The following is a 22,061-nucleotide window of genomic DNA, read 5'->3' on the forward strand; positions in this document are numbered from 1 at the left end:
ACTCCTTGCCAGAAGTCAGAGTTGCTGTTTGCTCCTCTCTCCAAGTGTCTGTTTCCGGAGGAGTTGATTAAGGGGATGGCTGCCTCTCTTATCCAGAAGGATACGCATGACCTCATGGCTTCTTCTGCACGTAAGGCTAAAACCTTACCTTCCGTGCCTAGACCCTTCCGCCCTTTAGCAGCTGATACACCTGCTTCTAGGTTCATCCCGCCCTTTCTTGGCAGAACCTCCAGCAGAGGAGGTACCCGTGCAGACAGTTACCGTGGCAAGTCCAAGAAGGGTTCCAAGTCCGCAAAAGGCAAGTTTTGACTGCCTTCCTCTCCAGACAGCAGTAGGAGCCAGACTCAAGACCTTCTGGCAAGCTTGGGAGAGCAGAGGTGCAGACGCTCAGTCTGTGAAGTGGCTAAGGGAGGGATACAGAATTCCGTTCTGCCTCAATCCCCCTCTAACTACATCTCCCATCAACCTCTCTCCCAACTACAAGGAGAAGGACAAGAGGCTAGCGTTGCAACAAGAGGTGTCGCTCTTGCTACAAAAGGAAGCAGTGGTCATAGTCCGGGATCATCAATCCCCGGGCTTTTACAACCGTCTCTTCCTTGTAGCCAAGAAGACAGGAGGTTGGAGACCGGTGCTGGACGTCAGTGCTCTCAATGCTTATGTCACCAAGCAGACGTTCACGATGGAGACGACGAAGTCGGTCCTAGCAGCGGTCAGGCAGGAGGACTGGATGGTCTCGTTAGACCTGAAAGACGCATACTTTCACGTCCCCATCCATCCAGACTCCCAACCTTTCCTAAGATTCGTCTTTGGAAAGGTTGTGTACCAGTTCCAAGCCCTGTGCTTTGGCCTAAGCACGGCACCTCTTGTGTTTACGAGACTGATGAGGAATATTGCGAAATTCCTTCACTTGGCAGACATCAGAGCCTCCCTCTATTTAGACAACTGGCTTTTAAGAGCTCCCACAAGTCGTCGCTGTCTGGAGAATCTCAGATGGACTATGGATCTGACCAAGGAACTGGGCCTCCTGGTCAATTTAGAGAAGTCCCAGCTCGTCCCATCCCAGACCATTGTTTACCTGGGTATGGAGATTCAGAGTCGAGCTTTTCGGGCTTTTCCGTCGGCCCCAAGGATCAACCAAGCCCTAGAGTGCATCCTGAGCATGCTGAGAAGGAACCGATGCTCAGTCAGGCAGTGGATGAGTCTAACAGGGACACTTTCATCGCTGGCCATGTTCATCGAGTTAGGGAGACTCCACCTCCGCCCCCTTCAGTATCATCTAGCTGCTCACTGGATAAAGGACATGACGCTAGAGACGGTCTCAGTTCCTGTTTCCGAAGAGATGAGGTCTACTCTAACGTGGTGGAAGAACAGCATTCTTCTCAAGGAAGGTCTTTCGTTAGCTGTTCAGACCCCCGACCACCGTCTCTTCTCGGACGCATCAGACTCGGGCTGGGGTGCGACATTGGACGGACAGGAATGCTCGGGAACATGGAATCAGGAGCAAAGGACACTTCACATCAATTGCAAGGAGTTGTTGGCGGTTCATCTGGCCTTAATAAACTTCAAGTCCCTCCAGCTAAACAAGGTGGTGGAGGTGAACTCCGACAACACCACAGCCTTGGCTTACATCTCCAAGCAGGGGGGGGACTCATTCGAGGAAGTTGTTCGAGATCGCAAGGGACCTCCTCATTTGGTCAAAAGATCGAAGGCTCACGCTGGTAACGAGGTTCATTCAGGGCGATATGAATGTCATGGCAGATCGCCTCAGCCGGAAGGGTCAGGTCATCCCCACAGAGTGGACCCTTCACAAGAATGTTTGCAGCAGACTTTGGACCCTGTGGGGTCAGCCAACCATAGATCTGTTCGCTACCTCGATGACCAAGAGGCTCCCATTGTATTGTTCTCCGATTCCAGACCCAGCAGCAGTTCACGTGGATGCCTTTCTGCTGGATTGGTCCCATCTCGACCTGTATGCATTCCCGCCGTTCAAGATTGTCAACAGGGTACTTCAGAAGTTCGCCTCTCACAAAGGGACACGGCTGACGTTGGTTGCTCCCCTCTGGCCCGCGAGAGAATGGTTCACAGAGGTACTGCAATGGCTGGTCGACGTTCCCAGGACTCTCCCTCTAAGAGTGGACCTTCTGCGCCAACCTCACGTAAAGAAGGTACACCCAAACCTCCACGCTCTTCGTCTGACTGCCTTCAGACTATCGAAAGACTCTCAAGAGCTAGAGGCTTTTCGAAGGAGGCAGCCAGAGCGATTGCCAGAGCAAGGAGGACATCCACTCTCAGAGTCTATCAATCTAAATGGGAAGTCTTCCGAAGCTGGTGCAAGGCCAATGCAGTTTCCTCAACCAGTACCACTGTAACCCAGATTGCTGACTTCCTGTTACATCTAAGGAACGTTAGATCCCTATCAGCTCCTACGATCAAGGGTTACAGAAGTATGTTGGCAGCGGTTTTCCGCCACAGAGGCTTGGATCTTTCCACCAACAAAGATCTACAGGACCTCCTTAGGTCTTTTGAGACCTCAAAGGAACGTCGGTTGTCCACTCCAGGCTGGAATCTAGACGTAGTCCTAAGGTTCCTTATGTCATCTAGATTTGAACCGCTCCAATCAGCCTCTTTTAAGGACCTCACATTAAAAACTCTTTTCCTCGTATGCCTAGCAACAGCTAAAAGAGTAATTGAGATCCACGCCTTCAGCAGGAACATAGGTTTCACATCGGAAACGGCTACATGTTCCTTGCAGCTCGGTTTTTTGGCTAAAAACGAGCTTCCTTCACGTCCTTGGCCTAAATCGTTCGAGATCCCTAGCCTGTCCAACTTGGTGGGTAACGAACTGGAGAGAGTACTTTGCCCAGTCAGAGCTCTTAGGTACTATCTAAAAAGGTCTAAACCCTTACGAGGACAATCAGAAGCCTTATGGTGTGCTGTTAAGAAGCCTTCGCTACCAATGTCTAAGAACGCAGTTTCTTACTACATCAGGCTTCTGATTAGAGAAGCTCATTCTCATATGAAGGAAGAAGACCTTGCTTTGCTGAAGGTAAGGACACATGAAGTGAGAGCTGTGGCTACTTCAGTGGCCTTCAAACAGAACCGTTCTCTGCAGAGTGTTATGGATGCAACCTATTGGAGAAGCAAGTCAGTGTTTGCATCATTCTATCTCAAAGATGTCCAGTCTCTTTACGAGAACTGCTACACCCTGGGACCATTCGTAGCAGCGAGTGCAGTAGTAGGTGAGGGCTCAGCCACTACATTCCCATAATCCCATAACCTTTTTAACCTTTCTCTTGAATACTTTTTATTGTTGTTTTTGGGTTGTACGGTCGGCTAAGAAGCCTTCCGCATCCTGGTTGATTTGGCGGGTGGTCAATTCTTTCTTGAGAAGCGCCTAGGTTAGAGGTTGTGATGAGGTCCTTTAGTATGGGTTGCAGCCCTTTATACTTCAGCACCTAAGAGTCGTTCAGCATCCTAAGAGGACCGCTACGCTCAGTAAGGAAGACGTACTTAATAAAGGCAGAGTAATGGTTCAAGTCGACTTCCTTACCAGGTACTTATTTATTTTATATTGTTATTTTGAATAACTAATAAAATGAAATACGGGATACTTAGCTTCTTTGTTAACATGTATGCTGGTCTCCACCCACCACCCTGGGTGTGAATCAGCTACATGATCATCGGGTAAGATTAATATTGAAAAATGTTATTTTCATTAGTAAAATAAATTTTTGAATATACTTACCCGATGATCATGATTTAAAGGACCCGCCCTTCCTCCCCATAGAGAACCAGTGGACCGAGGAGAAAATTGAGGTCTTGTTGACAAGAAGTACTTGAGTACCTGACCACAGATGGCGCTGTTGTGTACACCCCCACCTGGATAGCGATCGCTGGCGTATCCCGACCGTAGATTTCTGTCGGGCAACGGAGTTGACAGCTACATGATCATCGGGTAAGTATATTCAAAAATTTATTTTACTAATGAAAATAACATTTTTCATATATATCTTCAGAAGTTTGGTTTAATCAACCTTTACCTGTAAAATTTTGAAATTTTCTATTAACCCATGTATTTGGTAAAGGAATGAGTATTCTAGCGGTAAGTGGTACAGTAATTAATGCACCATTCTCTTTGTCTCCTCAGTTTCTTCAGTGGCCTGCTACTGACCAAACCTACTGCAGATTTTTTTTGCTTTTTACTGCACCCTAAAATGTCTTCCCCAGATTTTCTTGGCATTTATTACGTGTGTATGGGTATTGTGTCTGGGAGTTCATGATCCACTTTCCCTTAGTGTATCATGGCAGGGACAATACTGTGATTTAAATTGTTTTGAAAAGACGTTTCCCTCACTGTACCTCTCATGTAATGGGCTTGACCTAGTTAACAGTGCAAAGTGCTAAAGGGAACTTGCTCTTATTTAAGAGGAAAATCAGGGAGACTAGGCTAGTGGATTATAGCGGTGATGACAACGATAATGACAAGCCTCCATTTTAGACCATTCAGCCTACTTTCAATATTTGATCTTTTATAAGCTCTTGACATTGCTAGCTTTCAGAGTGGTGAATCCATGGCACTCTAGTCTTACCCTTTTCATTGCTAACCTAGCTAACTCCCCTAGTTGAAACTTAGTTTTAAAAGTTTTTTCTCTCGGTAATTGTTCTGAAAGTTTACTGCGCAATTCATATTGAAAATCTCTTGCAGAATATCAAATTCTTTAATTTAGACCCTTCTGCAGCTAAACCCCTGCATGCCACAGTCTTAGTCACACTGTAAGAAAACTAGAATGTGAGGCAGAACAACTATTGGGTAATTTGGATCCTAATTTTCTTGCATTGGCTAAAGAAAGTGCTCTTAGATTATATTGTATTACATAAGTGGATGGTGTGGTATATCGATTCCTTTAAACCTTGTTGAGCTGAACCAACAAGTTTCAACTAAACTCAGTTGTTTGCATCATGTTTTTTAGGACAATGTGTTCCGCTAGCTCATCACAAGTTATATTCCATAAATGAAATAATGCAACTTGCTGTCTGTTAAAAAGAAATAGAAACTATTAACAAATGGATTTAGTGTTTTGATGTGTGACCAAATTACAGTAAATTGATAGAGAGAAAATATAAGACAGATTGCCATTATTCAAACCTTTCCTTTGTTCTTTGTCCTATTACTCCTGTATCTTAGGCATTTCTAATTGCTGGCCTCTCATCCCTATTTCATGTTCAATGTATATAATTCTTTGAGCTCTTGGTGAGTTTGCAGCCTCTGTTCAAATAAAATGGAGTACAGATCTATTTGATAACAGTTATGGTAATAACTATTAAAGTTTTACTCTTAAGCAAAAATGTTTTGAACTTCTGGAGTGTTGTTGTTGAAAGATGGTAGTCTCATCCAGTAGGTCTACTGGCCGTTATCACAGCTAATAGACTTTAGTTTTTTCAATGTGACTGAAATTTTTGTTTTCATTTCATGAGTGAGGAAAGTTTTATAGCTACAACTTTTATATACACTAACAGTTTTTCATGTACAAGCGATATACTTTTGCATTAATCCATTTGTAGGCCTAGGTATTATAGGGTAACTGAATTTTTATTTTCTGATGCTTGATTTTTTTTTACAGGAGAATGTGATGCGTCTTGTTGCAGAGGGCTCACTAGACTTGTTGTCAGAACATCTCTTTGTTAAAGATAAGGTTGGTGTTAATTTTTATTTGCCATGGGGAGTATACTTTTAATATCTTTTATAGTGAAGTCTAATTATTTTTGCAATTATGTTGCATTAAATTTACCTGAATTATTCAACAAACATCTATTAAAATATCTTTTAGATAGGGAAACTTGATTACAGTACACAGCATGAGTAGCCGATAGTTCCTGTTATAAAGAGACTTGCCCATCATTTTCTTTTGTGTTTCGAATTACTGATTGATCCTATGTGTAAACAAACCTTCTGTCCTTTAAAATGTGGGAGTGTCTTTAATGGAGCTGAAATGACTCGGTGTACGTGGGTGAGTAGCCTCACCTACTCTCCTATCAGAGGCTTTTAACTATTGTCTTTAGCTGCAACGAGTACAGGCGTACTGTTGCAACCCTGCGCAAGGGCTGGATCTTTTTCTTTCACTTTTCAGGAAGTGAATACTGGCTGTTGTAGCGTATGATTGATGTAAAGCAAGAGATCTGTACTTGCTGGGGAAAGGGTGGACATAGCAACCAGTCAAAGACTAAACTAGCTTTTGATGCACACACACTAGTGATCTCATAAGGGCCATGATTGTTTTCAATCATTCCTGTGTGCTAAGTGCTAATTGTGGCTTCCTGTGCAGTGGCTGTCATTTGTTTTGAAGGGGAAGATAGCTAAGCCTTCTTCGATGTAGGAAGGCACCAAGGAAGTCTTTCAACTTTTTATTTCCCCATTGAGTGTGAGTGCTACCATGGCTTCTGTGTATATACCCCTAGCTTGGTCCCCTGGGCAGTAAGCTACAGGAGTGAGGAGATCTGGGATCTGTGTTGGCAGGTTTTTCAGGTTCTGGTTTCATGTGGAGTTTCCCCTGTGATTCCTATGGCCATACAGATGACGAGTTTACCCTAAGGAAGGCTTTGACCTCCTTAGTTCTGGCAGGTAGGCCCTCTATGTCTTGGTTAAGGGAGTTGGTACCTAAGACTACCTCAACCCAGGTGTCCTCAGGTCCACTTGTCTTGTTGTGATGCCTGTGATGAAGGACATCGATGCTGTGACCAATGTAAGTGACCACAGTGGCGATTCTTTAGTTGATCTCCAAGTCCTAAAGAACTGTGAAGGCCTGCTCCCTTGTAACAATGCCAATACCTTCAGGAAAGAAACTTCTGTACAAGTTGGTGATGCTCCCAAGGTTGGGCTTAAGTTAGTTCTGGGGCCAAAATCATGTGTATTGTCCCAGTACCTGGTATCACCACTTTTGTCACCCCTCCTTACATTTGCGGCCTGGATGGTTGACTTCTGCCCCCTTCTGTTGTTATGGTAGACCAATCTTGAGACAATGGCACCGCTTGAGGATGTTATTGATTTGAGTGCAGCCGACCACCTTGAGTTGCTGGTGGATAGGCCGGTACCCTGTGTCTATGAGAAAAAGGCTGGGGATTCTCCCCATCCCACTCAGCAGAAGGAAGAATATAAGGTAAATCTACGGTCTCTGCAATGATCAACGCCAGAGATCCTTTTCCCACTTGTCGGGCCCATCATGATCCCTTCCAATTATGTTGTTGGATCTGTCCTTGGGTCTGAGCTCTCGTATTTTAGGGAGGAGTGAATCTCCAGAGCAGCCTGCCATACCCTTTACCCCTGCTAAGTATGTGGGAACATGGGATTCGTCAGCCCCTACGGTACTGGACCTAAGCATATTACCGACAGAGGCAGACAATCCATAGATGGCATGTTTCTTTATGGACGTTCTTGCACTCATTTAAGAGTGCAAGACAGACTGGGTGATGTTACTTTGGCTCTGTCTTCGGGTAGAACTTTGGTCATTGACTGGCAATTCGGTGCCTTCTCAATGGGCGAGGCCATCCCTGGAGCTGCTGTTGTCAAATGTGGCTAGATTGGCCCTGGATCAAATTGACAATCAGATCTATGGATTTTAGAACACACTTGTTTCCAGTCAGACAAACAATATCTTTGTCCCCCCCTAACTCTTGAGGAAGAGAAGATTACTTTTAAGGTTCTCTTCAAAAGAAAAAACTGTGGCATCACCTCTTCTGGTTGACACGTCAGTGCAAAATGCACGTTCTTCTTGGCTGCTGTGTCTGTGTCCATGAAATTGTCTACCATTTCCTCCCTCCAAGCTGTCTTTTGGCTTAACCAGTGGTCAGGTGCAGAGATAAACAGTGATACATCTTGATACCACAGTTCCTGCATAAGAAAATTTCATGATACGAAACAAGATGGGAAGATTTTTTCGACTTATATAATATGATACAAAACGAGGCATAGTACAAGATTCACCTGGGCGCTGAGACTAATTTTGAAATTTGCACTCTGCGAGACTTTAAATTCACCACCATCCTCCCGTACTCCCATTGGTTATCTCCCTACTCTGATGCTAGTTACCGCCATAAGATCCTGCTCTCCTGTTGGTCAGTATCTTTCGTTTTGGCAGCTCTGTCATTCACACTGAATTCATGTTGGTGATTTCTCTTTCGTGCTTTTAGTTACTGTACTGTATCGTGTTGCGTTACAGTATTCAAGTTGTTCGTTATTAGCCATGGGTCCCAAGAATGTTGCTGATTTGCAGGGTAAGAAGAAGAGGATGCTTTCTATGGAGACGAAGCTTGAAATAATCAAGAAGTATGAGGCTGGCATGCGGATGTGTGTGATCGCTAAGGAGTATGGCCGAAATCCGTCGACGATAGGCACAATCCATGAACAGAAGGAAGCCATCAAAGCAGCAACACCTTCTAAGGGCGTGACTTTTTTCTCCAGCAAGAGGAGTCACGTCCATGATGAGATGGAGAGACTGCTTCTACTTTGGATCAAGGATAAGGAAATTGCTGAAGACACTATTACTGATACAACAGTATGCCACAAGGCCAGCGCCATTTTCGGAGATCTCGTGCGTGCTCAGGCCGAAGATGACGCAGGAGAAGGGACAACAAAGCAGGCACCGCAGCGTTCAAGGCTTCAAGGGGGTAGTTTGAAAAATTCAAGAGACAGTCTGCCATTAATTCGGTGGTGCAGCTTGAGAAGGCTGCCAGCTTGGACATGAAAACGGCCAAAGCCTTTGTTAAGACGTTCGATGAGTAGACTATCAAAGAAGGCTACAGTCCCCAACAAGTCTTTAACTGTGATGAAACTGGGCTTTTTTGGAAGAAAATGCCTCAGTGGACGTACATCATGGTGGAAGAGAAGCTACCCAGGCCTACGCCTATGAAGGACAGGCTTACCCTTGTATTCTGTGCAAAGGCCAGTGGGGATTGTAAGGTGAAGTCCCTGCTGGTGTTTCATTCGGAGACTTCTTGAGCCTTCAAGGCCCACAAAGTGCTTAACCCTGGATAGGTATCGTTATTTGACCACCTTAATCAGGTATTGATGGGTCGACCTCAACCCGAGGTCACAAAAAAATTCATAGAAAATTCATATACTTAACAATTCACAACCTTTTACTATTAAAAAAAAAATTCAAAGAATATTCTATTCATCAAAAAAAGTAAATGAAAGGAAAGTCCAAAAAAATATTTATTACAAATAAATTAAAAAAAATAAGTATACAAAAAAATGACTGCAAAAAAATTTCACCTAAAATCCAAATATGGAAATAAGCTAAAACTATTGTAAGCACTTATTCTACGATAATTAAACACCATTTGCTGATATCCTGAGTGGGGAGGAACCAAAAGGGAACTTTTCCTGAAAGGAGGAAAATAGTGTAATTTTTTTGGGGGGGCTAAAAAAATCGTTCCTCTTTTCAACATTTTTTGGGGTAGGTAAATAACATAGTTAGTGGCTGAAATTTTTACAGGATATTGTATTATTATCGTACAACAAAAATGTGTAAAATAATCTGCACTTGGATATTATTTAGTTTTATGAAAATGAGAATTTTTTTTTCTTCGGATTTCTATTTTGAATTTTTTCATAAATAAAATCCTTATATCCATTTCTGAGCATGGTTATTATGCATGAAAATATCAGAAATTTCATAAAAAAGAGGAATACATAGAGCTATGCCAGCTTGTGTAGGATATGCTCACAAAATGGCCGCCAACCACACCATCTTGGAAGGTCAAATCTGCTACCTGAGATGGAGAAAGATATGTCAATATCAGTGAGTCATTTACTTATATAATTGTTTGAGGATTTGCATAAAAATATTATGGTAGCTAGGAGGAAGTTTATAGACTATTTGGCAATTAAAAAAAATATAATAATTATTATGATAAAGGTACAAACTTACAAAAACAGGAGAAATTATAAGCTATTTTATATAAACATAAGGTGTAGAAGACATTCACTAACACTTTACAACAATCCTTTTTAATACACTCCTAAACACTACTGCACATTCGATAATTATATAAAAATTTGATACTACACAACTTACCTTACTTAGGTATTGATGGGTCGAGCTCGACCCGAGGGTATCTCAGAAATAGCACAAGGAAAAGAGCTGGGATGAAATGCGTCCTCACCCAACTGCTGCGCACACTGAACTGAGGTCTCGCAGGTCGATATCACTTACAACCAATATGGATGAAAAATTATGGCAAAAAAAATTTTTTTCTCAACCTCGGGTCGTATATAACCCACCACACCTATCCAGGGGCTAGGAGAAGCTTTCGATGATGTAGAGGGCCAATTTGAAAGCATGGGTAACAAGACTCTTGTTTACCGAGTGGGTAAATCTTTGTTTTGGCCCGACTCTGAAAAAATATTTGAAAAAGAAGTGCCTCCCTCTGATATGGCTGCTGGTGTTGGACACTGCCACTGCTTCCTCTCCCGGCCTCGAGGATGATATCCTTCGGGATTATTCATTCATCAAGGTTTTCTATCTTCTACCTAACACCACCCTTCTCCTCCAGTCCATGGACCAGCAAGTGATTTCCAACTTCAAGAAACTCTATACGAAACATCTCTTCAAGAGATGTTTTGAAATCTCAGACAGCATAAACCTCACCCTGCGTGAATTTTGGAAGGAACATTTTGATGTGATAGGCCTCAGAACCATTGATCTAGCTTGGCAGGAGGTTTCGAAGAGCACCTTGAACTCTTTGTGGAAGCTGTGGCCTAATGCGGTCTCTGCACGAGACTTTGAGGGCTTCCACGTAGGCCTAGCTGAAGCTGAAACCGAAAAAGTTGACGATCCTGATTCTGTTGCACAACCTGAGGTTGCCAAGATAGTTACACTCGGGAGGTCCGTGAGTCTGGAAGTCGATGAGGACGACATTGATTAGCTTTTTGAGGAGCACCATAAGGAGCTTATGACGGACGACATGAAAGAGTTGGAGGCCATGCAGGTGAACGTCGTTCAAGAACAGCTCTCTAGCGGCGACGAGGAAGAGGGGTGATCCTATGACAACGGCATAAATTAAGGAGGCTCTCACCTTGTAGAAAGACACACACTTGGGAATCGAGAAGGGATGCTTCTGTATCCTATGAGAGCTGAGTTGTTATATGAATAGAATATGACATTTCAGCACTAATTATTAGCCACTCATCATTAGTACTGGCAGGACCAAGAAGAGGTGTCAAGGAACAGGACCTCTTGCTGACTCCATCAGACTATCTGTAAAGCTTATGCCTTGTCACCTGAGAGGATTGAAGTCGGGTATAAGCCCCACCGTACCCTTTAAGAAGAATCTTGCAGTAGGTCAGGTGTTGAAGGGTGGAGTGTGGAAATGCCAAACAACCTTACGGGCTTTTACCTGTAGGAGTATACCCACAAGTCCCTCAACACTCTTGTTCTGGGTCTTGTGGTGGCTGCTCAAGTAGTTGTGTAGCCACCCCAGCACCCACACAGACAGGAAACATCTTGTCGATGGCAACATGTAGATGTAAGTCTGGCAGGAAAAGTAGAATTAACTGCTCTTTTTTTTTCTTTGCCTTCTGTTGATTAAGTGATCAAAGTGTTACTCACTGTATCTAACTTGATGGTGGTAAACTACACTTCTGAATTCCCTTTTTTATTCAAAGGAAGTATTTCACATCCTCTCTAAATGGTGAAATATATACCAACCTATTGATCATCATGCAGCAGGTATATTATTTTGGACTGCAGTCCCTTTTGGGAGAAAGGATCACTCCTTTGACCATGTACATGTCTTCTTGTACCGGCCATACCCTATCAGCCAATTCTTCCCTATGATGGACAGATAAGGGTTGCTGGAGTCCTCTCCTTTGCTCCTGTACAGGACCAGATAGGTTGACATTTCCAGGGAAAAAAAAAGAACCAATCAGTTTGGTTCTAGGGGGACTTCCCACCCACCAATTAGTGAATCTCCCCATTTTAAAGGATGAAATGTTTGTAAATGTATAGAAACAAATAACAAATTTTAAAAGAAATTTGCATTTTTTCTAGCCATATAGACCTGAGTCCTTTAAAGTTTAACTTCCCACCTCAACCACCGCTCGGTCTTAAGCCTCAGACAGATGGGTGGGCAGGACTCCTCTTTAGCTCTGATTGCCTGGCGTTACTCTGCCATAGACATTTCTCTATTTTAAAGGACTATGGGTTTATATAGCCAGGAAAAATACAAATACTTTTAAAATTTGTTGTATGTTCTTAGTGGGTCATATCTCGTTTCATTCTAATTTTTTACAAAAGGGGGAAATGGGTAACGGTGAAGGTTATTGTCCAAATTTGGAATATGAAAATTACCAATACAGTTTTGTAAAGTACTTGAGGGAATTTTGTAGAATATTTTTATGAAGAAATACAAAGGTAATAAATTTTGAGTAAATTCCAGATAATTATTCAATGTACACTGTCATCAGTTGCAAGATTAACAAAAGTGAGAAGTTTGTCACAGAATTTTATCATTGTATAACTTCTCATTGTAGGTAACGGATTATTGATAACAGTATTGCTTTTTTTGCTGTTTTAAAAACAGCTGTATTTGCATAACTGCATGCTTTGATACTATACAGCTAATTTTGTAATTTCATGTAATTTATGCTTAAGGTACTTCATAGTCATTTTGTGTTCAGTTACCCTACATAACATTTTTACTGTAACATTAAAACTTTATTATATTTCTTCATGAATTTATGATTTCCATACTGCTTTAAGCTTGTGCAGTGTAGAGTTATCATGTCATCTTATCCCTTAACAAGGTGAAGAATATACAATGAGTTTTCTCCACTTTATTCATATCTGCATACCCTTTGCCTCTATTTCCATTAGGTTTAGGTTTTTGTCTGTATCCTCTATTCTTTATTTTGGATGCAAACATGTCAGCGTCCTGTTACATTCATGTTGTTTACTTAATTTTTTGGCCTTTCTTCATCCTGCTGCATCCCTGTTTACTACTTTTTGACTGGCTTCTCCTCATTTCATCACATCCTCAAACCATGCCAACCTAGACTGCATTAATGGCTGTTGTAGTTGTGCACCCATGTAACTTACAATCAGACTGTCTCAATTTCTTTGACTTTGATTATTTTGTAGGCTTTTGGACATCAAACCTTTCAGAAACTTCCTCCCCTGTGAGCAGATTATGTCATTACACTTACCAAGGATCCTGTAATTTATTTGACAAGTAATATTAGATAGATTATTATAAGGTTACTACTTATATCATACCTTTTAAAAAAACTAGGTGTATATATGATATTGCGTACAGTTTTGTAATTTTTATTATAAAGCTGTCCAGCTGGAGATGCTATTAAACATTGTTAACAGGTTTCAAGGTTGGTTGTGGAGATGATAAAGCGAGAATGGCCTCAGCAGTGGCCTGGACTCTTGGATGAACTTCATCAACTGTCTCGGCGTGGTCCTACGCAGACTGAACTAGTACTGTTAGTATTCCTTCGTATTGCAGAAGATGTTGCCACGTTGCAGGTAATTCATGAACTTAGGTTTTTTTATGGTCTGAAATATCCCTGATTTCACTTGAAGGTTTTGTTGCTGATTTAAACACACTTCTCATAGTTTAAGGGTAACACTGATATTTGAATTATGTAAATACATTATTGGAAGGTCAAAGGTTATTGAAGATAGTAGAACTCTAGAGAAACTGTTTGGAAAATCTTATTAAAAGTTACTCTTTTATGTTACTTTACTGATTAATCTGTTTATACCCATGATTATGACTCATATAAAAGTAAAACTATTAACAAATGCCAGAACCTAGTTTGGATTTAACAAAACTCCATTAGACCTAATCTACATGAACTACAATTACTAGAAATATTGGGAAACGAAAACTATTAACTGATTACAGTAATTGCTCTGAGTGAGGAAGGAGCATAACACAAGACCTTATTGCTCAGAATTGATCTATTTGCATAGATAACTTGAGAAACTTCTGTGCTTCCCGTTTACTTTACAGTGTTTATGCCATTTAATTGGGAAGTATTGAATTTTGGGTTACTGATTTGAACAAGTAAGCTAGTAAGCTAGTAAAATAGTTGCTTTGAATGAAAGGGAATTAGGGCTGAAGGAGTTACGGATATAAAGTCACAAAATTATGTTCAATAAGATGGTTAAACAGAAGTGTAGTATTTGTGAACCCAGCAATTAGATGAAGTCTGAAGTGATTGATATATTGATTGTCCTTATATACAGTAGAATGAAGATATAGGTAAAAAGGCTTCGTGGCCTAGCTAGATAGCAATTCTTTGGTACCTTTAGTTATTAATTTACCTAACAGAAGCCTCTTAGAACTTCAGTTATATTTAAGATATAAATTTTGAACAGAAAGTCCAATATTGTTTAAGAAATAATGCACAGAAATTGTATTTTGTCTTTTGAGAGTATTGTAATTCACTTTGTCATCTTCCTTTCTATGGTTCCTATAGTTTTTATTATCAGTCTTATATTTTCATTTAAGCACCTATTTTGTGTTTTATGGCAAACTCAGTTAGTTTTCAAAATTTTTACAGAACCTGGAATCAAATCAGCGCCGCAGAGACCTATATCAGGCTTTGGCTGCAAATATGGAGTTGATATTTGGATTTTTTTTAGGTCTGTTAGAAGAAAATTTTAGAGAATATGAAAATGATGCGAGACAAGATAATAAAGAAGCTTCTCAACAACACTGCAGGGTTGTCCAGGTGAGGTTATATGTTCTTGCAAAATATCTATGCTGTTATGACAGTTCGGTAATTAAGAGCAATTCATCCTTCCTTTTACAATTTTTTTTTTTTTTTTGCACAGAATGAATCCTTTCTTAGAAGGGACATTACTAACATTATACCTGGTGCCCTGCATTGTAAGGGGTACACCCTAATTTGGTTTTTAGTTCTGGTATTTATCTATTCTTGTAGTAATCTTTTCCCAATAACAGAAAAATATTATTATGAGCAGAAATTAGCAATGTTAACCAGTCACCTTTTGGAAATCCATGATACAATGTCCTGGTTAGTCCTGTAGCCTTATTTTATCTGATAATTTTATCCATATAGTGTAGAAAACTGTATGATTTACTGTGTGAAATGGGCAAGTCTTTAGCTGAAAATATAAGTTACAAACATACAATAAACAAATGTGTTTTGTATTTGTATTTCTTGCTGGGAGTACCTCTGATACTAGCTACACCATGTAAGTCATTGCTGTCCTAGCTGCCATATGATACAGAAGTATCGGTATTTTCTCAAGAAGTTAGTATCTCTCAGGTTAAAGGGTACATATATGGTAAGTATCTCCCAGCTTAAAGGATACTATGGTATTTTTATTTGGTTATTAATGTAGTCTAGTTTCGCAGCATATTTTCTGATTTTCCTTCATGTTATTTTTGATGAAAAAGGAAATTGGAAATATGAGATCATTTTGTATATTTTAGCGTTATGATGCTCTTTTAAATGTTCTGAATTTTTAGGCTATGTGCTAGCATGTAGATTTATAGGAGTACATTTTGCTCATTTCACATATGTAATAATTATGTGTTGTAGTTGTCCCATAACATGATTGCCTTTCCCCCTACACCAACTGCCAGAATAGTTGTAGCTGCTATGTTTGCATTCTTGCTTTGTATTACTACGATGCCTTTTTGATGAAGAGAGTCTAACAGGAACATTATACGATATACTGGCGTACTCATGTATGCCATTTTTATAATATTAATACAGTACTAGCAAAAGGTTATGAAGCCTACCTTACATGCTTTTCTCACTCGACTGGTTATTATATTACTATCTTTCGTAAGCAGTCAAGAAGTCTACCCATGGGAAAACTATCTAGCTTTATCATATTAATAAAGACAATTGCCTATTGTTTTGATAGGTTGGGAATGTTTTGATCAGGATCATTGATTCTACCAACCAAAAACAGTATACAAAATTCTCTTATGCGGTTACTTATGGGGATTGCATGCGGCTCATTCTCTAGTTTCTGAGTTAAAGTCCCACTTGATGCTTGAGAAAATTCACTGGCAACACAACCTTACTGTGTGTATGATCTAGGGAGGTTTTTTTTTAGGGGTGTTTCATTGGTCTACCTACTTAATCACCTTGTTTGTACACAGTAAATTGTGTAATGTGAAAGTATTTTCAATACACCCAATTCTTAGAGATGAACACCATGTTGTTATGAAGAGAATTGGAAGTGTGAATCAAGAACACGAAACAGTGGTTGAACTACATATGCTATGAATAGGAATAATGTGATGAGGTTTTCTCCGATATTTTAGATTAAATCAGCAACTGGGAGAGAGTTTTGGGAGGATTGCTGATCAGGCAAACTGGGGACAGCTGGAATTTCAACAAACAGTCTGTACAATATCTGATGGTACAGATATAAGGAAAACTGGATAAGATTTGGCCTGAAAAGAAGGTCTGCCATGGCACTTTCTCTATCCTTAGAAATTGAGACCACAAATGGAGGATGGGACTCATCTCTACATATTTTACAATTTTCAATATTAAACTTAGCCGGTGATTATATAAGCTGCAGCTCTGCTGCTCGACAGAAAACTCTACGTTCAAAATCCGCCAGCGATCGCTATGCAGGTAGGGGGTGTACATCAACAGCGCCATCTGTCGTGCAGGTACTCAGTACTCAATGTAAACACAGAACTCAATTTTCTCTCTGTCGTGCCACCGGCAAGACCTACTAATTCGCTGTTGCTAACTGGATTGGTTTTCACATCTTTTTGGTGAAGTACACGTTTCTAGTTTTGAGCTTTCGCTTTGCAGGCTTTATCTTCAATACATCCTTGCATTCTTTTGTTGATATCGGATTATTTGTTGATGACTTTGGATAGTTTTTGAATTCCCCTTTGACTAATTCAAAATGGCTGACCCTTCTCAAGTCCCTAAATTCAGGAAGTGTAATGCTAGGGACTGTTCAAGGCGTCTTCCGAAGGCCTCTATCGATCCTCACACCGTTTGTTCCAATTGTCGGGATAAAACCTGTCAATTGGAAGATCGATTTGAGGAATGCGTTGGGCTTTCGGAATTCGATTTTATCGAATTCCAGAAATATACACGTAGGCTAGAGAGAGATAGAGTCAGGAGAAGTTCGTCTCGCTCCGTTGAATTTTCCTCTCCTCATGCCCCACAACCTATTCCTTCCCCTGTAGTGGTTGCTCCTGATCCCCCTTCTAGCACTCAAGAACCTTCGATGGCAGTTATGATGCGTGCCATCCAAGCTCTGGGTGAGAGAGTCGAGTCCTTGGCTAGTGACCGTAACCAGCTCATGGCAGACGTCAAGGAGCTGAAGTGTAAGAGTGCAGTGGGTAGTGATAAAGTGAGTGATAGTGTTGTGGATAGTGTTGCGCTTGAGGGTTCGTCTGTTCGTGCCTGTCGTCCTCCCAGTCCGGGACCTCTTGCAAGCTCCCAAGTCCAGGGGAGAAGCAATGTCGTACGACCAAAGGGTTCGAGAGGCTTTAATCAGCGAACAGACGTTCCCTCCGTGGTTTCGGGCGTATCTACCCAAGATCGCCCCACCCACACAAAGACGAGAGAGCCCATTTATTCCTCGTCTGCGGAAGAGGTTTCTCGTAAGAAACCATGGACCAAGGTCTCGCGGCCTCTTAAGCGCAAGTCGGTCCCTTCCGCGCAAGTCCAAAGGCCCAGTTGTAGCCACTGGGTCAGTTCGGACTCGCTGCAGTCTTCCGACGACTGCTCACCTCCTAAGAGAGGCAAAGCGGTACCGCATCAGGCAGTCACACCGTCTGTTGCCGCACCTGCTCCTGTAGACCCTAAGTGGTCTTTGCTGCAGACCATGCAGTCTCAGTTAACGTCATTGATGCAGGACTTTCGTGCGGAGAAGGTTGACGCTGCACCAACCTCTAGCCTACAACCACCCACGGTTGTGCGTCCTGTGGACGCTGAGGCGACCTTCTGCCGCACTCCAGCTGAGAGAGTCCCGCCACCCATGCGTTCCAGTGTACCCTGCCAGCCGCATGTTGACGTTCAGCGACGCACGGAACCTTCCGTTGACGTTCGCGAGGTACAACAACAGTCTAAGTTGTTTTGTTTTGACGCGGTGCGTCAACCTCCGCAACCCAGTGTGGTTACCTCTGCTCGCCCACATCAGACTAGACAGTCTGGAGTAGACGCTATGCGTCCCCGCGCTGCTATGGTTGTTGCCAGTTCACAGACTGGGCAACAGTTCCATGACGTTGCGTCCGGTTCAGTCACGCGTGCACCCGTGCTGCCGGACTCAGCTGACCAGCCGATTCCTACTCCTTTGCCACTTCCTCCTCAATTCTCAGATGATGGACTCTCTGATGATGACGACGCGGCACACATTGATGACCCACATACGGACCTTGACGAACCCAAGACCACGCAACCCTCTTTGGACTTTAGAAAAGTTCTTGCTCTGTTCAAAGAGATGTATCCGGACCAGTTTGTGTCTGCGGCTCCACGCTCTCCTCCGTCAGAGTTTGCTTTAGGTACGCAGTCATCCGCGCCTGCCTTTACGAAACTCGTCCTCGCCCGCTCGTCCAAGAGAGCTTTACGAGTTTTAGGAGATTGGATGCAGTCCAAAAAGAACCTAGGGAAGACAGCGTTTACGTTTCCCCCTGCGAAACTCTCTTCCAGATCGAGCGTCTGGTATGCCACGGGAGAAGTTCTCGGCTTGGGAGTTCCTGCCTCTGCCCAGGGCGACTTCTCAAGCCTGGTAGACTCTCCCCGCAGGCTAGCCATGAGACGCTCTAAGATATGCTGGTCTCCTACGGACCTAGACCATCTGTTGAAAGGAGTGTTTAGAGCCTTCGAGGTCTTTAACTTTTTGGACTGGTGTCTGGGAGCTTTGAGCAGGAAGATCTCCCCGTCTGACAAGGAATCTTCCTTGCTCATAATGTCCTGCATGGACAAGGCCATACGTGACGGATCTAGTGAGCTTGCGGCTTCGTTCGTATCCGGGGTCCTCAAGAAACGGGAGAACCTTTGCTCTTTCCTGTCAGCTGGAGTAACACCGTGTCAGAGATCAGAACTTCTTTTTGCTCCTCTCTCAAAGTGCCTTTTTCCAGAGGACTTGATTAAGGAGATTGCTGCCTCTTTGATTCAGAAGGACACCCATGACCTGGTTGCGTCCTCTGCCCGCAAAGCCACCCCTTTGCCTACCTTGTCAAGACCCAGGATGGACACTCCAGCGTCCAGATTCATTCCGCCCTTTCGTGGCAGAGCCTCCAACAGAGGAGGTGCTCGTGCCGAAGGGAGACGTGGGAAGAAGAAAGGTACCAAGTCCTTTAAAGGCAGAGTCTGACTGCCTCCTTCTTCAGACAGCAGTGGGAGCCAGACTCAAGAACTTCTGGCAGACCTGGGAGAAAAGAGGCGCAGATGCACAATCTGTGAAGTTGCTCAGAGAAGGGTACAAGATCCCGTTTGTACGCAAACCCCCTCTAGCAACGTGTCCCATCGATCTCTCTCCCAGGTACAGAGAGGAAGACAAGAGACGAGCTTTGAAGCAGGAGGTGTCTCTCTTACTAGAAAAGGGAGCGGTAGTCAAAGTCCGGGACCATCAATCCCCGGGTTTCTACAACCGTCTCTTCTTAGTGGTAAAGAAGACAGGAGGGTGGAGGCCGGTGCTAGACGTCAGTGCGCTGAATGTCTTTGTCACAAAGCAGACGTTCGCCATGGAGACCACAAAGTCCGTTCTAGCAGCGGTCAGAAAGGAAGACTGGATGGTCTCTTTAGACCTAAGGGACGCATACTTTCACGTCCCCATCCACCCAGACTCCCAACCTTTTCTGAGATTCGTTTACGAAAAGGTTGTCTACCAATTTCAAGCCCTGTGCTTTGGCCTAAGCACAGCTCCTCTTGTGTTTACGAGGCTGATGAGGAATATAGCCAAATTCCTTCATTTAGCGGACATCAGAGCCTCCCTCTATTTGGACGACTGGCTTCTAAGAGCCTCTTCCAGTCGTCGCTGTCTGGAGAATCTAAAGTGGACTCTAGATCTGATCAAGGAATTGGGTCTCCTGGTCAATATGGAAAAGTCTCAACTGGTCCCATCCCAAACTATTGTGTATTTAGGGATGGAGATTCACAGTCAAGCTTTTCGGGCTTTTCCGTCGGCCCCCAGAACAAGTCAAGCCCAGGTATGCATCCAGAACATGCTGAAGAAGGAACGATGTTCAGTCAGACAGTGGATGAGTCTGATAGGGACGCTATCATCCCTGGAACAGCTGTTTACTGGAAAAAGGACAAGACGCTAGAAGCGGTCTCGATCCCCATTTCCGAGAAGATGAAGTCGTCCCTGACTTGGTGGAAGGACAGTATCAGCCTCAGAGAGGGTCTGCCCCTGGCTGTTCAGACCCCCAACCACGTTCTCTTCTCGGACGCATCGGACACGGGCTGGGGTGCGACATTAGACGGTCGGGAATGCTCGGGAACTTGGAACTCGCATCAAAGAACGTTACATATCAACTGCAAGGAGCTACTGGCAGTTCATCTGGCCTTGAAAAGCTTCAAGTCCCTCCTTCAAGGCAAAGTGGTGGAGGTGAACTCGGACAACACCACGGCTTTGGCGTACATCTCCAAGCAAGGAGGGACCCATTCTATGACGTTGTACGAGATCGCAAGGGACCTCCTCACCTGGTCAAAAGATCTAAACCTTTCTCTAGTAACGAGGTTCATCCAAGGCAACTTGAATGTCATGGCAGATTGCCTCAGTCGGAAGGGACAAATCATTCCAACAGAATGGACCCTCCACAAGGATGTGTGCAAGAGACTGTGGTCCACATGGGGCCAGCCTACCATAGATCTCTTCGCAACCTCGATGACCAAGAGGCTCCCAATATATTGCTCACCAATCCCGGACCCAGCAGCAGTTCATATAGATGCCTTTCTACTGGATTGGTCACATCTAGACCTATATGCATTCCCCCCGTTCAAGATTGTCAACAAGGTACTGCAGAAGTTCACCTCTCACGAAGGGACAAGGTTGACGTTAGTTGCTCCCCTCTGGCCCGCGAGAGAATGGTTCACCGAGGTACTTCAATGGCTAGTGGACGTTCCCAGAACTCTTCCTCCAAGGGTGGACCTTCTACGTCAGCCACACGTAAAGAAGGTACACCAAGGCCTCCACGCTCTTCGTCTGACTGCCTTCAGACTATCGAAAGACTCTCTAGAGCTAGAGGCTTTTCGAAGGAGGCAGCCAGGGCGATTGCTAGAGCAAGGAGGACATCCACTCTTAGAGTCTACCAGTCGAAGTGGGAAGTCTTCCGAAACTGGTGCAAGTCAGTATCAGTATCCTCGACCAGTACCTCTGTAACCCAAATAGCTGACTTCCTATTATACCTGAGGAAAGAAAGATCTCTTTCAGCTCCCACTATCAAAGGTTACAGAAGCATGTTGGCATCAGTCTTCCGTCACAGAGGCTTAGATCTTTCCAACAACAAAGATCTACAGGACCTCCTTAAGTCTTTTGAGACCACGAAGGAGCGTCGTTTGGCTACACCTGGTTGGAATTTAGACGTGGTACTAAGATTCCTTATGTCAGAAAGGTTCGAGCCACTACAATCAGAATCCTTTAAAGATCTCACTTTAAAGACTCTTTTCCTGGTTTGCTTGGCCACAGCTAAAAGAGTCAGTGAGATTCACGCCTTCAGCAGGAACATCGGATTTTCATCTGAAACGGCTACATGTTCTTTACAGCTTGGTTTTCTAGCCAAAAACGAGCTACCTTCTCGTCCTTGGCCGAAATCGTTCGATATTCCAAGCCTTTCAAATATGGTTGGAAATGAACTAGAAAGAGTCTTATGCCCTGTTAGAGCTCTTAAGTTCTATTTAAGACGAACTAAACCTTTACGAGGACAGTCAGAAGCTTTATGGTGTTCTATTAAGAAACCTTCTTTGCCTATGTCAAAGAATGCCTTATCCTATTATATCAGACTGTTGATACGAGAAGCTCATTCCCATCTGAGTGAGGAAGACCAAGCTTTGCTGAAGGTAAGGACACATGAAGTTAGAGCTGTCGCAA

The 22,061-nt window shown here is 43.1% G+C and overlaps 1 protein-coding gene across 3 annotated transcripts in view; it reads left to right on the plus strand.

Moving 5' to 3' along the window:
- Nucleotides 1-22,061, plus strand: part of Ranbp21 (exportin-5-like protein Ranbp21) — a 126,024-nt gene that overhangs the window by 46,272 nt on the left and 57,691 nt on the right. For all 3 annotated transcript variants that reach the window (XM_068362255.1, XM_068362257.1, XM_068362256.1), the window contains exons 4-6: nt 5,622-5,693; nt 13,371-13,529; nt 14,573-14,743. In XM_068362255.1, the coding sequence (XP_068218356.1) occupies nt 5,622-5,693; nt 13,371-13,529; nt 14,573-14,743 (402 nt within the window). The remainder of the gene's footprint in view (nt 1-5,621; nt 5,694-13,370; nt 13,530-14,572; nt 14,744-22,061) is intronic.

The sequence above is a fragment of the Palaemon carinicauda genome, chromosome 38, assembly GCF_036898095.1.
Source record: "Palaemon carinicauda isolate YSFRI2023 chromosome 38, ASM3689809v2, whole genome shotgun sequence".
Lineage (NCBI taxonomy): Eukaryota > Metazoa > Arthropoda > Malacostraca > Decapoda > Palaemonidae > Palaemon > Palaemon carinicauda.